Source organism: Paralichthys olivaceus, chromosome 4, assembly GCF_024713975.1.
Source record: "Paralichthys olivaceus isolate ysfri-2021 chromosome 4, ASM2471397v2, whole genome shotgun sequence".
NCBI classification, from domain to species: Eukaryota; Metazoa; Chordata; class Actinopteri; order Pleuronectiformes; family Paralichthyidae; genus Paralichthys; species Paralichthys olivaceus.
Genome location: NC_091096.1, coordinates 12,118,355 through 12,131,559, shown reverse-complemented (window position 1 = coordinate 12,131,559; position 13,205 = coordinate 12,118,355). Strand labels below are relative to the sequence as shown.

At 41.7% G+C, this 13,205-nt stretch overlaps 1 protein-coding gene across 3 annotated transcripts in view; it reads left to right on the top strand.

Annotated features, from left to right (window-relative positions):
* Positions 1-13,205, top strand: part of pcsk5b (proprotein convertase subtilisin/kexin type 5b) — a 74,324-nt gene that overhangs the window by 24,446 nt on the left and 36,673 nt on the right. For all 3 annotated transcript variants that reach the window (XM_020100978.2, XM_020100976.2, XM_020100977.2), the window contains exons 8-11: positions 2,518-2,730; positions 4,187-4,287; positions 8,688-8,791; positions 9,913-10,030. In XM_020100978.2, coding sequence (XP_019956537.2) covers positions 2,518-2,730; positions 4,187-4,287; positions 8,688-8,791; positions 9,913-10,030 — 536 coding nt within the window. The remainder of the gene's footprint in view (positions 1-2,517; positions 2,731-4,186; positions 4,288-8,687; positions 8,792-9,912; positions 10,031-13,205) is intronic.

Sequence of the window (13,205 nt, the reverse complement as noted above, 5' to 3'; positions counted from 1 at the left end):
GAAGACCTTTGAGGAGGAGGGGGAGGAGGAGGAGGAGGAGGAGGTGGTGGGCAATATATGGATCTCTTGAGTTTTCAGACTGAACACTTTGACTGGGAGGCTGAGAGCCTGTGGCACGTGACGAAAAAAAGAGCGAATAAAAAAAAGGGACTGACATGTCGGTAGTGTGAGCCGAAGAGAGTCCCCGGTGTTCCTGACAAGCTCGACCTTTTAAGATGACAGAGGCGAGGGAGATATCTGTCCAACGAGTGAGGCATGTGTGCGCGCTCGCACGTCCCCCTGTTCTTAGTAAGAGTGTGTTTGTGAAGCTGAGTGGTTTGTATGTGAGGGTAACATGTACCTATGTGACACACAGTGTCAGAGACACAAACAGCAGAGGTGTTAGCGATACCGCTGACAGCTGTGGAGAGGGCTGCGCTCTGGCTCAGGTTTCTTTACCAGTGAAATACTCAAAAGTTTTCTTGTGTGTGTTTTGTGATTCCCAGCTAAATCTGCTGTAAAGGAAAGAAGAAATGATTTATCTTTATGTTCCATATGAACAACATTTTTGCAGTTAGGTTACAGCAGCATCATCAGCATGCTCACTTACTTGCTGTAAATATTGTTGCTGTTTCCCCCAAATTTTTTAGAATGCCGGCAGGAACATGTCTGGAGTTCAGTGCATGTCTGAAAGCAGCTCAGTCCTAAGAGTGATTTCCATCAACACATTCTTTAAGCTTTTATAAAAATGTTAAATTTAATTATAATATATAATAATATATATAATAGTGAAAAGCAAATAGTCATATTTTAAAGGACAGAAAATCTGCATTTCTTTTGATATGACCTAAATAGTGAACCTGTCACTGACATTGTACATTTCTAACAGTTGATACATGAATTTATAGGCAGTTTGTTGGAGTAATAAATCATTTCTCTATGCATTTCCTTTTGCTCTTCATCTCTTGCTGATTATTGCTGTCAATCAGTTTTACATTGTGTTTCATCTGTCCTTCACAGTTCCTTCTTCCACTGTCTTTGTCCCGTCCTTTCTTCTGCTAACTGCCCTTCAAAACACACTCCATGGCTCTCATCTGTCAGCGTTTGCTCTTGTCTGATCCCTTCTCAGTCAGAGGGGCTCCACTTACTTATCGCTGCCTGACAGAAGCCCCTTTTGAAGAGCTCCATACTATCTTTTATTCCTCTCTCTCTCTCTCTCTCTGTCTTTCTGTCTGTCTGTCTGTCTGTGTGTGTGTGTGTGTGTGTGTGTGTGTGTGTGTGTGTGTGTGTGTGTGTGTGTGTGTGTGTGTGTGTGTGTGTGTGTGTGTGTGTGTGTGTGTGTGTGCGTGCGTGCGTGCGTGCGTGCGCGCGTGCATGTCAGTCAGTCAGTCAGTCGCAGTGTCAGTCAATTTGTCAGATATCTTTTCTGCTGACTTCTGGCTGAACTTTGCCTTCATAACTCAGCTGGTCATCAGCAGCTCAGTGACTCCCTCAGTGTGTCTCCACCAGGACCAGGGTGTAGATCATTTTCAGCTCAGCCAATCCCTGAAGTACAAAGTCAAATTAAAATATAGTTAAATAGGATTTTGACTGAGAGGTTTCCAGTGGAAAAGAAAAACGGACTAAAACTCTCTTATTAGTAAATTAACTGGTGTCTTTAATCACACTTTAAATTGATGCAGTGCTCGGAGCTGGCTCTGACTCTAGCCTTTCAATTAGCAAAATCCTCAAAATACATCTGGAATGACTCTTTTTTTAATGCACTGTGTAACCTCATCTGGAAGACTTAATATTTGAATATAAAACTGCTGCTTGGCTGCAAGTGTCATGGGATTCATTTAAAACAAATGTCCACGTCAAAAGTTTGTTAAATTGGTTTTAATAGAGTTAAAAAAAAATGCAACTTCATCAACCTGAACCTGAACCTCTCACAAAACCTGAGATTATTTGAACACTTTTAACCTGTTTCACCTGAAAGCTAATGGAAAAGAAACAAATGAAAATGTGATGCAGTGGCATATTCTATTCATTAAAAGAAAGGTCAGTTCCTTTAAAAAAAACTGTTAAATAATATTTAAATAATTCTCCTCTCGCTGTCAGAAAATTAAGATTTTGAAATTGTGTCACATTTCCAAATTAATTTTGGACAGTCTGCATTTGCATGATATCATGTTTGTCTTGTAGCTGAAGTATTTACGCATTTACAACAGAATTAATTTCCAGTAAGGGATCAAACCTGTGTAATCCATCTCACTCAAAAACACTACAACACAGCCTTGCACACAAAAATACCAAAGTTTCAAAGGAAAAGAACCCATTATGATTTCTGAACTGGGACAATCACATCAGATCGGGTGCCAGACAGCGTGTTGCTGCCTGCTGATCGTTTTCATACAGTGATCTCTGCAAACTGAACACAGAACCTGTTACTCCCCGTCTCATGGACATGAAAAAAACATTTAAAAAATGAACTGCCTCTGAGTACTAGGATAAATCTTCAGCCTCTTAACGTGTCCTCTCTGCATCTTCTCTGATCAGGGGAGGAAAGGCCGTGGCTCCATCTTTGTGTGGGCTTCAGGCAATGGCGGGCGCAGCAGAGACCACTGCTCCTGTGACGGCTACACCAACTCCATCTACACCATCTCCATCTCCAGCACGGCCGAGAGTGGACGGAAGCCCTGGTATCTGGAGGAGTGCTCGTCCACGCTGACCACCACCTACAGCAGTGGGGAGAACTACGACCGAAAGATTGTGAGGATTGTTGTGTGTGTGTCTATGTGTGTCTGTTGTAGATTTCGAGGGCCTCTGCTTATCGCACACACACACACACACGAAAACACATTAATTCTTGAAAGTGCCAGTGGCCTAAATTTACCGCAAACCAGAACACTTAAACATTCCAAGTTGTATCTGTACTGTTTTGTGCTTAATTGAATTCAGATTGGTAAGATTCCTGTTTTCAGCTTTAAATATGGGACATGAACAAAGAGACTTTCAGCTGAAATGTCTCCGTGTCCTAAGTAACTATTAATTAACACCGAAGACTGTCCATTTGATTAGAAAAATTGAAAACATTGCATATTTGATATATAACTTCAAATTAGACCACAGCATCATACAACATGGCATTAACTGGGCCTTGTGTGTGTGTTAATGTGTCCTGGGGCGCATATTTCTGTCTGGATTTAACTGAGCACAGTCTGAAGCCGACAGGCATCTGCTTTTTTGTGTCTGAACCTACAGACGAGGTTGATGCTTTCCTCCGATTACAGGCACTGTAGTGCAGTGTAAAATGAATACACACCAACTGTGTGTGCATGTTCATGCATGTGTGTGTGCGTATATGTATTTGTGGATGCTGTGTTGTGACCTGGTAAGCGCGCACACACACACACACACACACACACACACACACACACACACACACACACACACACACTTAACAGCTTCCCTCTGATTGTGTACACAGTGCAACCTCATATATCTTAAAGAAAGTGTTATCTACTGTAGCACAAACTGCCCCATCTACTCTTATGCTATTGGACCACTTTCACTGACTAAACCGTTTGTGTGTGTGTGTGTGTGTGTGTGTGTGTGTGTGTGTGTGTGTGTGTTTGTGTTTGTGTTCAGATAATCCCTCAAACTTTTCAGTCCAGGAAAGGTTCTTTGATGAGAGCTCAGACTGGAACTTAGCTAAGCTTTTCTTGGCTGACTGACTGTTAAGCTGTTTGACTAGTTGGCTGACTAAAGTCTGCACAGTCAAAGTGAACAAAGCTCTCTAACAACACGTTTTACTACGTCTTTTTGCTTCTTTCTTCCTTCTCTCTCCTTGGGGCATTTATTTTTGAGGCAAACTGGTGATTTGTGCACATATGTGTGTGTTATCGCTCGTGGGGCAGTGTGTCAAAGCTGGAATGTGAGTTTCAGGTGCGTCTAAATCCTCCTGATTTCAGTCCATCTTTGACAGTCGATTTCTCTTTCTCCTCCTGCCGTCATTGTCACCCTTTCTCTTCTCCCTTCACCTCTTTAACGTTCTCCTCTCTTCTCCTTCATCTATTTTGGCATTTATGAACATTTACCCCCTTTCATCTTTGACAGCGACTCCTCCTCCTTTCTCTCCTGTTTCTTCTCTGCCCCTTTTTTTTTTTCCAATTTCTCTCCATCTCTTCTTCATTCCCTCTGACTCTCTCCCCTTCTCTATCTGCAGATCACAACCGACCTGAGACACCGGTGCACAGACAGTCACACAGGGACATCTGCCTCGGCTCCCATGGCTGCTGCCATAATTGCTCTGGCCCTGGAGGCAAAGTAAGATCCTTTTAACTTCATCCCTTCTCCCCTCACTTACCTTCTAATGCCCTCTTGCCCTCTTGGACTCATTGCGTTGGAGCACGAGAAGCATTTTCTCACATTGTCAGGCACACTGCAGATGTACAGAGGAGCTACTGACATACAACTGGAATGTGCTGTACATGGACACATGCTCATAGAGCCGCCTCTTGTTTTTATATTTATATCTTAAATGTACTTCTTGAATGGGGCCAATGTCTAATCTAAATATTATCCATTATCCACCTGTTTCCAGTCAGTTCAGAGTATCAGTGCTTATATGCAATTATTCTGACTCCATGTAGTGATGTGGTCGTTTACTGCTTTTACATGTGCAGCTCAGAAGTGTCAAAGGTCAGCATTAAAGCAGGACTCCTGCTGGTTCTTCCAAAGCATGTGTGGGTCTCTCAAATGTTGCTTTAAAAGCAAAATCTGGACTCGGGTGCTGAAGTAAGAAAGCTTATTTAAATCTATTTTTCTTCAATCCAGTACGACATCAACAGTGGACTTTTTGACTTCCAGTACCAAGACCTGTCTAAAGGGGTTTTCAGTGGATTTGAGAAAAGGCTGAGTCCTTCTTTCGCTAAACAATAAAATAAAGTGTTTTCAGCCTGAGATTTTCAGATGCTATGGATTGTCATCAGCCTCTGTAAGTGGTGAACTGTGCTTGAACTTTAACAGGAGTAAACTCTCCACAGAGAAGAGACAACACACCACATATAGTGTTTACTTATATTCTGTTGCACACACTTGCGATCGTGATTACTTCTTGTCAAGAGAAAAGATCCTGTTTCTGCTTTACTTTAGACTTGTTCAGCCCCCTGCCTTTTTTATTGCTATTTAAAAAAATACTTCATGTTGTGTTAATGTTGCTCTTTGGCTGAGAAAATGATATCTAATGCAGTTTCTTTAGAAACTGTGAAGAATCTGATTTTTATCTGTTATTTGCTATTGTGCCAATGCGCTGGGATATGACATACAGTATTCTTTGTTGCTTTTAAGCATAGAGAATAAAATAATTAGATTTCAGGTTCACAATGTCTTCTGTGGAAGAATAAGTTCAGGTCTATGGGTGTACTTGATCAAAAGCTGATGTCTACAACATGCACAGACTTTTCTGTGCCAGGTGTTTTTTAATGCCAAATATTTCTCCAAGAGGACAGACAGTAGGAAGAGAAAAGTTTTTTTTCCAGTTGGTTTCCGACATTTCTGGCCCTTTTGCAGTTTTGTGTCCGGCTCAGCAGATGACTCCCCGCTCCTCTTTGAAACCTGTTGAGGTGATTAATTTGTGATAAATTCATGAATTGGGCTTTACCCCATCATCACATGTCGAGCAGCTCAGTTAGCCGAGGTCACTTCATTTAACCTGGATAATCCAATTCAAATCCTCAAAGTAGAAAATATTCTCGGTTTCCAGGCTGTGCCGGGCAAATAAGCCTGTTTCCTCAACAAGATTATCACACACCGCCCCTCGCCTGCCCGCTCTCCTCTCACTCTCTGTCAGCTGTGCTTGCTGTGCCTCCACCACTCTCACGATGGTCTTTTCCTCCCTTCTCCAAGAAAATGCTCAGATTCTTTGTATCCATTCATTCAGTTTCTCACATGGATAAACTTGCATGCATGCACACGCAGATGAAGAGAGGACAGCATCAAAGCAGGAGAGGGAAATAGTTTAGACAAACTGTGCAGCGCTGATCATATCTGCTCTTATCTGGTGAAAGAAAGCGAGCAAACTTTCTGTGATAAACATGTCAAGACGCCATTACGCAAGACTTCACTGAACTCTCTGTTGTAAGGTCTTTTCTTATGCCTGAATACAGCCCAGCGCTCTGTTCTCTGTTGACTTTGCCAACTTTAAGATGTTCAAGTTCGCATGTGATTTATCTCTTCATGGGCAAGAGTCCTAAGACAGCAAGGAGCAGCATAGTATGGCTCCTCAAAACCTTTATTTCTTTCCCCTTTTGCTTGTGTCCTTGGAAGCAAAGAAATGGAAAAGCAAGGGAACACGGAGACGCTTCAGTGAGGAAATTTGGAGGGATAAGCTCGAGATGAGCGTGGATAACCCACCATACGAAGCTCATCTACTGGGAGGTTTTACACGATCAAAGCGGGGACAGATGGGCGAAGAGAAATCTTTTTTTTCTCCTCCATTCATCTGAGTTAAAATTCGTGCCTGTGTGGCAGATTTTAGAACGGAAAATGCAGATTATAGTTTCATGGGCACATTTTCATCTCTGCACCGAACCAAGGTGAGACTGAGATGATCTTTGCTTTCTCCCTGTTTATCTTTGTGTGTTTTTATCCATAATTGCACTGGAGAGGAGCAGTGAGAAGCCAACATAAGACATCCTGATCTGCTGCTGGTTCTCCTCGGTATGTTAGCTACTCCATTAATTAGTATTGGCTTGTTTATGGGTAGGCTGTCATGGCCTAGATAATGATGCCAAAGCCACTTTTAATTAATGACCATAAAACATTTATGGGACCATAATTACGCAGTGACAGCTAAGCCTATTAATATTGATTTAAACATTATTTATTCTGACTTTTCATAGCTCTTATCTCTGCTACCATCCTTTAAATTGCTTTTTATTTGATATTTTATTTCCCGGGTATTTTCTTCAATTGGATTTAATGAGTGGAGGCTCAGTAAGGGCATTAGGGAATTTTGCTACAGCAGTGTCTAAGCTACCGTTGTACTCATGAGGGGCATCATGGGAATGCAAGGTTTTGGCTTCACCATGAACAGTACATCCCTGAAAACAAGAAATCTTTTCATCTAAAATACCCTTTCCAAATCCTAATCACAGTTTGTATTGAATAATGTATTGTTTATTCTTACACACAAGTAAAACAATTATTTGCACAGAAAAATGTACGAAAGACTAATTAAAAATAAAAGAAAACACAAACTCCTGCCCCTAACACTCATATCACACATCTACACTAATCCACAATACATATTGAGTTGTCAGAACATTAAAGCTGCTTTCGAGCGTACAGTGTGCTGGAGGGGCTGTATTTGAGAACGCAAATATTCACTCATGTGAGAACAGCAGGAACCTTTCTACCAAATTCACAGCGAGTGAGTGGGCGTGTTGAGGACGTTTCTAACAATCAACAGACACAAAACTGGAAAAATACAAATATGTACAAGACACTGATGAAGATGTGAACTTGGAAGGACAGAGAGATTCAAGAGCTTTTGCAGATAAGAGTTGAAGCTGATGTTAATTTGCTACGAACACAAACAAAGAGCTTTCTGCTGCGGAATACTTCACCTCCCGCCAGAATGTTCTGTCTGACCGGCTATGTTCTTTATATGTGAAATTCAAACTCTGGAAAATTGGGTCTGAACATTTTCATGTTTCAAGTTCACGTCTGAAAACAACCTCACAGAATAAAGTGCATGTGTCAGCTTTTAACTGTAATCTGTAAAAGTCTGTGGGATTTCTCCCAGATGTTGTGGATTTCAAACGTCCTCTCGTGCGTTTCTTGGTTTTAAGAGGACGCTGTGAAAGAACCTGCTCCCATAGAAGCAGCTCAGCAGTGCGTTCAGATCTGATTTTGTTTCTTGATGCTCGACTTAAAATTATCTTTATGGATAAGCTTGAATTTTTAAAATCAGAGTGTTGGGCTGCAAACTTAAAATGTTAGTTTTAGGTTAACTGATTCGGAGTGGTGCAGATTCTGGAGGTCTCAGATGGCGAGGGAGGGACACGAGGGGAGGGAGCGGAGCATCTGGCCGGCATATGAGATGGAAGGGAATCCCAGGAAACTTGGTGACCCACTTCTTCCTGGTTTTTCCCCTTTAATGTAGTGTTTGGACATCAAAGCAGTGGAGACACATGGCTGCCATCTCGTAGTGGATCTTACGTGAGATCAGAGAAACAAACAGATGAACGGGCTTCTACACTCTCCACCTCTGCCTCTCTGTAATTTTCTCTTAGTAATCTTCCACCTACTGTATATCGCTCTGTTTTCTTTACCCTGTTTTACATTTCATCCTGCATCTTAATCCTTGGGCTTTGTTTTTAACCCCCTCCCCTTTTTATCTGAACCTTTTCATCCATCCACCTTTTCTCCCTCTACCCGATAATTACACGAGTAACTAAGACATGTCTTAATGTCCATTCACCTCCTTTTATTTTGTTTGTTCTCCTCAGGTTCTGCTTGTTCTTCCACAACACAATAAATCATTCAAAGCATTTTTCCTCATCATTATTCTTGTGCTACTTGACCTCGTTGTTCACTTGAATGGGAAAGTGATCCCAGACTTTACACTGAAACTGTGTGTGTGTGGATGTTTATTTGAAATGTACATGTTAAATAAATGACATAGTATATAAATTCATTTATCTGTGTGTTTCTTCTTCTAGTCCTCTTCTGTCATGGAGAGATGTACAGCACATCATCGTAAAGACCTCTAGAGCCGGACATCTCAGCGCCCCTGACTGGAAGACCAATGCCGCTGGTTACAATGGTACGCACACACACAGTTGTGAATTTCTCTCATGTAAATTTGTGAAGTTTTGTTTTTGATATGTTATCGTCTTTAGACCTTGTGCAGATATCAAGCGGTGAATCGACAAGGAAAACATTTGAATAAACAAAGAGACAGGATAGGAGGAGATAGGATCCAATTAAACTTTTTAATAAAACCTCCCAAAATAACTTTGTTCTGATTGTGGTTTTTGAGCAGGGATGAAGCAAATACAAACTATCACGAACAATGAATAAAAGAGAAGTTGAAACTTTGTGTTTGACAACTTAGGCTAATTTGAATGCGTGGCCAAATCGTCAATGTTGCTGTGGGTTCTCAGCATCAACACACATCAGTTGATCATCAGTTGCATTTATTCATGGTGGGATGATGTGTGTTTAAAAGAAAAATACAGAGCAGTCACAGAGAAATCAGTATGCATTACTGTGATTCCTGGATTTGTTGTCTCCAGTCTGAAGAAGGGAGCCAAGCAGTTACCAAAACTTTTTCCTTCTAGCTAAACTACTGTGTCACCAGCTGCCATCTGTCAAGGTCCATGTGTTGGTTACTGTTTTGTAATGTTTTGAGAGTGTGATTAAGTGTGTACGCATACCTGTGTGTGTGTGTGTGTGTGTGTGTGTGTGTGTGTGTGTGTGTGTGTGTGTGTGTGGTAGAAGCAGAGATTGAGAACTAAGATTCAGCCAGGCTGCAGGCCCAGTGTGCCTGGACATTATCCAAGTGACTGTTTTTTCAAAGAGGAACTAAAGAGAAACAGGGCTGAGGAGGGGGTGAGGGCTGAGTGAAGTATGGAAGGAATTCATATTATATGAACTGTACCGTAAACCTTAAATTTACCTCTTTACACAACTACCTTACAAAATAAAATTTCCTGGACACATTTAGAGTTCAAAATAACCTAAAGGAACCCATGTCGGTTTGATAGTATACTTAAAAATCATTACAGACTTGCTCAAAGCTCTTGTCCCTGATTCTTAATCTGACAAAAATCACAACATTTTAATCTGGTTAAATGTATTAATAAAACCATTAATGTTACACAGACACTATAGAATCATTATGGAGTCTTGTGATCAGCTGCATCTTCACACTGTTTCCTACAGTAAGCCATTTGTACGGCTTCGGTCTGATGGACGCTGAGGCCATGGTGAAGGAGGCAGAGGGATGGAGGCAGGTCCCCACTCAGCACGTCTGTGTGGAGAGCGCAGACCGACAGATCAGGTAAAACACACACACACACAACACACACACCGTTAATGCTGTGTTGATGAGGTGGCCGCCCAAGTGACCAGAAGACTTCTTACTGAGCTCATTTATGAATAGGAAATTTGTCACATTCAACAAGTACATGAAAATATGGCGCCCATATGTGCTCACTTTAATAACCAGGTTATGTTTTCATCTGTGTTTGTTTGTTAGTTAGCAGGACACACACAAAAAATATGCCAATCGATTTCCATGAAAGTTTGTGGAGGGGTACGGCGTGACTCAAGGAAGAACCCAATACATGTTGATTTGGGAGCAGCTCTAGGAATTCTTTTCTCTTTCTTTAACATTGTGTTTTTCCAAATTCTTTTTTTGATTTCTCTGAGAATAATTCATGAATCTTGATAAAAAAAATAATCAAGCTGGTTTAGGGGACTAGGGGACTGTTGGGTAAATCTAGTGAATTTAAATGTGGTTTCATTAGGGGACTGTTGGGCCTGTTGGAGGTATGTGCTCTACTGAGAGACATTCTAGTTTCTGCTGCCACAGCCTCTAGTCTTCTGGGAAGACTTTGATAACACTTTAGAACAAGGCTGCAGCAGTTTGCCCACATCAGAGCATCATGAGCCCCAGTGAGGTCAGCCACTGAGTGTGTGTGAAGAGATCTGACATGGAGCCGACGTTGCAGTTCTTCCTAAAGATGTTTGATAGGACTGAGATCAGACATCTGTGCAGGCTGGTCAAGTTCTTCAACACTGTCCTCACTTTGTTCACAGGGATAAAGACCTTCAACAAACAGTTACTGCACTTTGAAAGCACTCTATATATTTAGAATAACATTTTCTGCCAGGACATGAAAATTTCCTTTGGGACTCCAACGGGACTGTAGTTGAACAAGCATATTGTGTAGTAGACCCTGCTTTAACACGATGGAATGTGATTCTGTCTCGTGTCAACAAAGTGAGAGTTTTAAGTGAAATGCAAGAGAAGAGAGTCGACTTTGAAACCAGCAAAAGTGACAAATTGTGGTCGAACTGTGTCATGAAAACAGATGAAATATGTTGGTTTTAGTAGATCTCTCTTACAACCACTACTACCCCCCCCCCCCTCTCTCTCTCTCTCTCTCTCCCCCTCTCCCTGTCTGTCTGTCTGTCTCTACTGTCTTTCTTTCTCCTTTTTTCTCTCCCTGGTGTTTTATGCACCGGCGTGTGTTTGAGAATGCAGTTGTGCAAGCTGTACCTTGATAGGGGCCAAGCATTAGTTCTGGCAGGGTGGTTCTCACATAAGACCTTTACTATGTGCGCACACACACACACACACACACACACACACACACACACACACACACACACACACACACACTTATGAGCGAGAGAGAGAGAGAGCCAGGGCTTCACAACTTGTTATTCTGGATGCAGCTGGAAGCCGGAGCAGTGTTCTGTGTTAGACTGGCTGGTTGAACTCAGGCCCTGAACTGGTTTGCTTTCAGTCGAAGGCTTGGTGTCCAGTGACTGCAGCATTTATCAGCATTATTCAGTCTGTTCTGCTCCAATACTCTGGTCAGCCTGCATGAGGCTTATGTAAAGTCCGGCTTGTATCAGAGGCAGCCAGGCTCCGTTCTCCAGCTGGATTACAGAGAGATTCCCAAAGTTGGCCATTCAAACATTTGTAAATTGTCAAGCTTGAGACTTATTTATAGGAATATATTTACAGAGAGAGGGGCGACAGAAGGCTTTCTTTTATTTAATTTTTGTTACAAAAGCGAAAAAGTCATGAAAAGTCAAGTTTTATGTGTAACATAATTTAATTTAAGATTGATTGTAAGAGAGAAAAATCTTCTACCTGAACGAAGCACTTAATCCAGCATTAACGTATGTATAATTGTGCTTACTTGCCTGCTTACGACTGTAAGATAGATTGTACGAAAGTGTTTTGGAAGCAGATCATTGTGCATCAATTTCCCTGTGTTGTCCACCTCCACTGTAACTCGTTACACCAGTGCAGCCGTCACCTCACTGCAGTGTTTCCACACCCTCTGGCTGGCCCCTCGGCCTGCGTTTGGTAATGTCTGTCTGCAATCGCTCGCCTCACTCCACTTGGGGCACGCACTAGGAAAAAAACTGGCCTGGTCCTGTGTGTGTGCGCAATCAGACTGCTGGTAATCAGCTGTGCATCTGCGCTGCTCCGTCCCATGCGTACAGTGCAGTTATCTGTGTTGTGTCATAGAGAAGCCAGAGCTGTGATATCAGCCCCAGACTCCCCAGCCGTTACTGCTGTCCACTCTCCAAACATTCCTCGACCACCTCCAAGATAAATCTGTTATTTATTCCATCAGGTCTGCTTGAGCTCGTGTCATTTTCTTGTTCAGTGGTTTTAATGTAAATTGTTTATATGGACTGTTGTTTCCTCACAAACTGGCCGGTCAACCTTCTGTTATTTAATAATCAGAAATGGAGAAAGTGGCTTGGATTGTTAAACTGCTTGCATTTTTTGAAAAAACTATTCATAACACACTGCTTTGAACAATGAATTACTTTCTCTCCTCACACATAATTTAATCCGATGCAAATTTTGGGTTAGGGGCTTTTCACAAACAACATGTATTTTTAGCAGGAATTAATAATTAATGGACTGATCCCACTGTCAAGGCAATCAATTAACCATCATTTGAGATTGTTGCATTCATGCTAGAAGGAATCAGCTTTATGTTTAATGCTGCTGTTTATGATTTGAAAACTTAAACTGCTTCCAGACCTTCACTGAACTCCGGATAATCTTCTTTGGCGGGTCTGTATGTGAGAACGCAAATGTCAGAGTGAGAAGCTCTGGAGTTTCTCCTGCCAGGCCTCTGTAAAAAATTGACAAAGATATAAAGCAAGTGTTTGGTGATAAGGTCTCTACAGTGGAATTAAAAGGTTATGTCCTGCCCCACCCCTCACTTTTACTCTTGGTCCCAGTCCTTGCTCCAAGTGTGAGGAGGAATTTCCAATGAAAAGAAAGTTAATGCACAAAAATGATCTTTACCAGTTGGTAATTATCTTGGGCAATGGAAATGATAAACGTCTGCGTTTTATCACGTAGTCCCTAAACATGTCATGATACTGTGATTGTATCCCTGACAGCAGGGAATCTAATTATAAAGGATCAAACAGCCACTGGTGTTAATTATCTTTCAAGCCTCCACCACAAA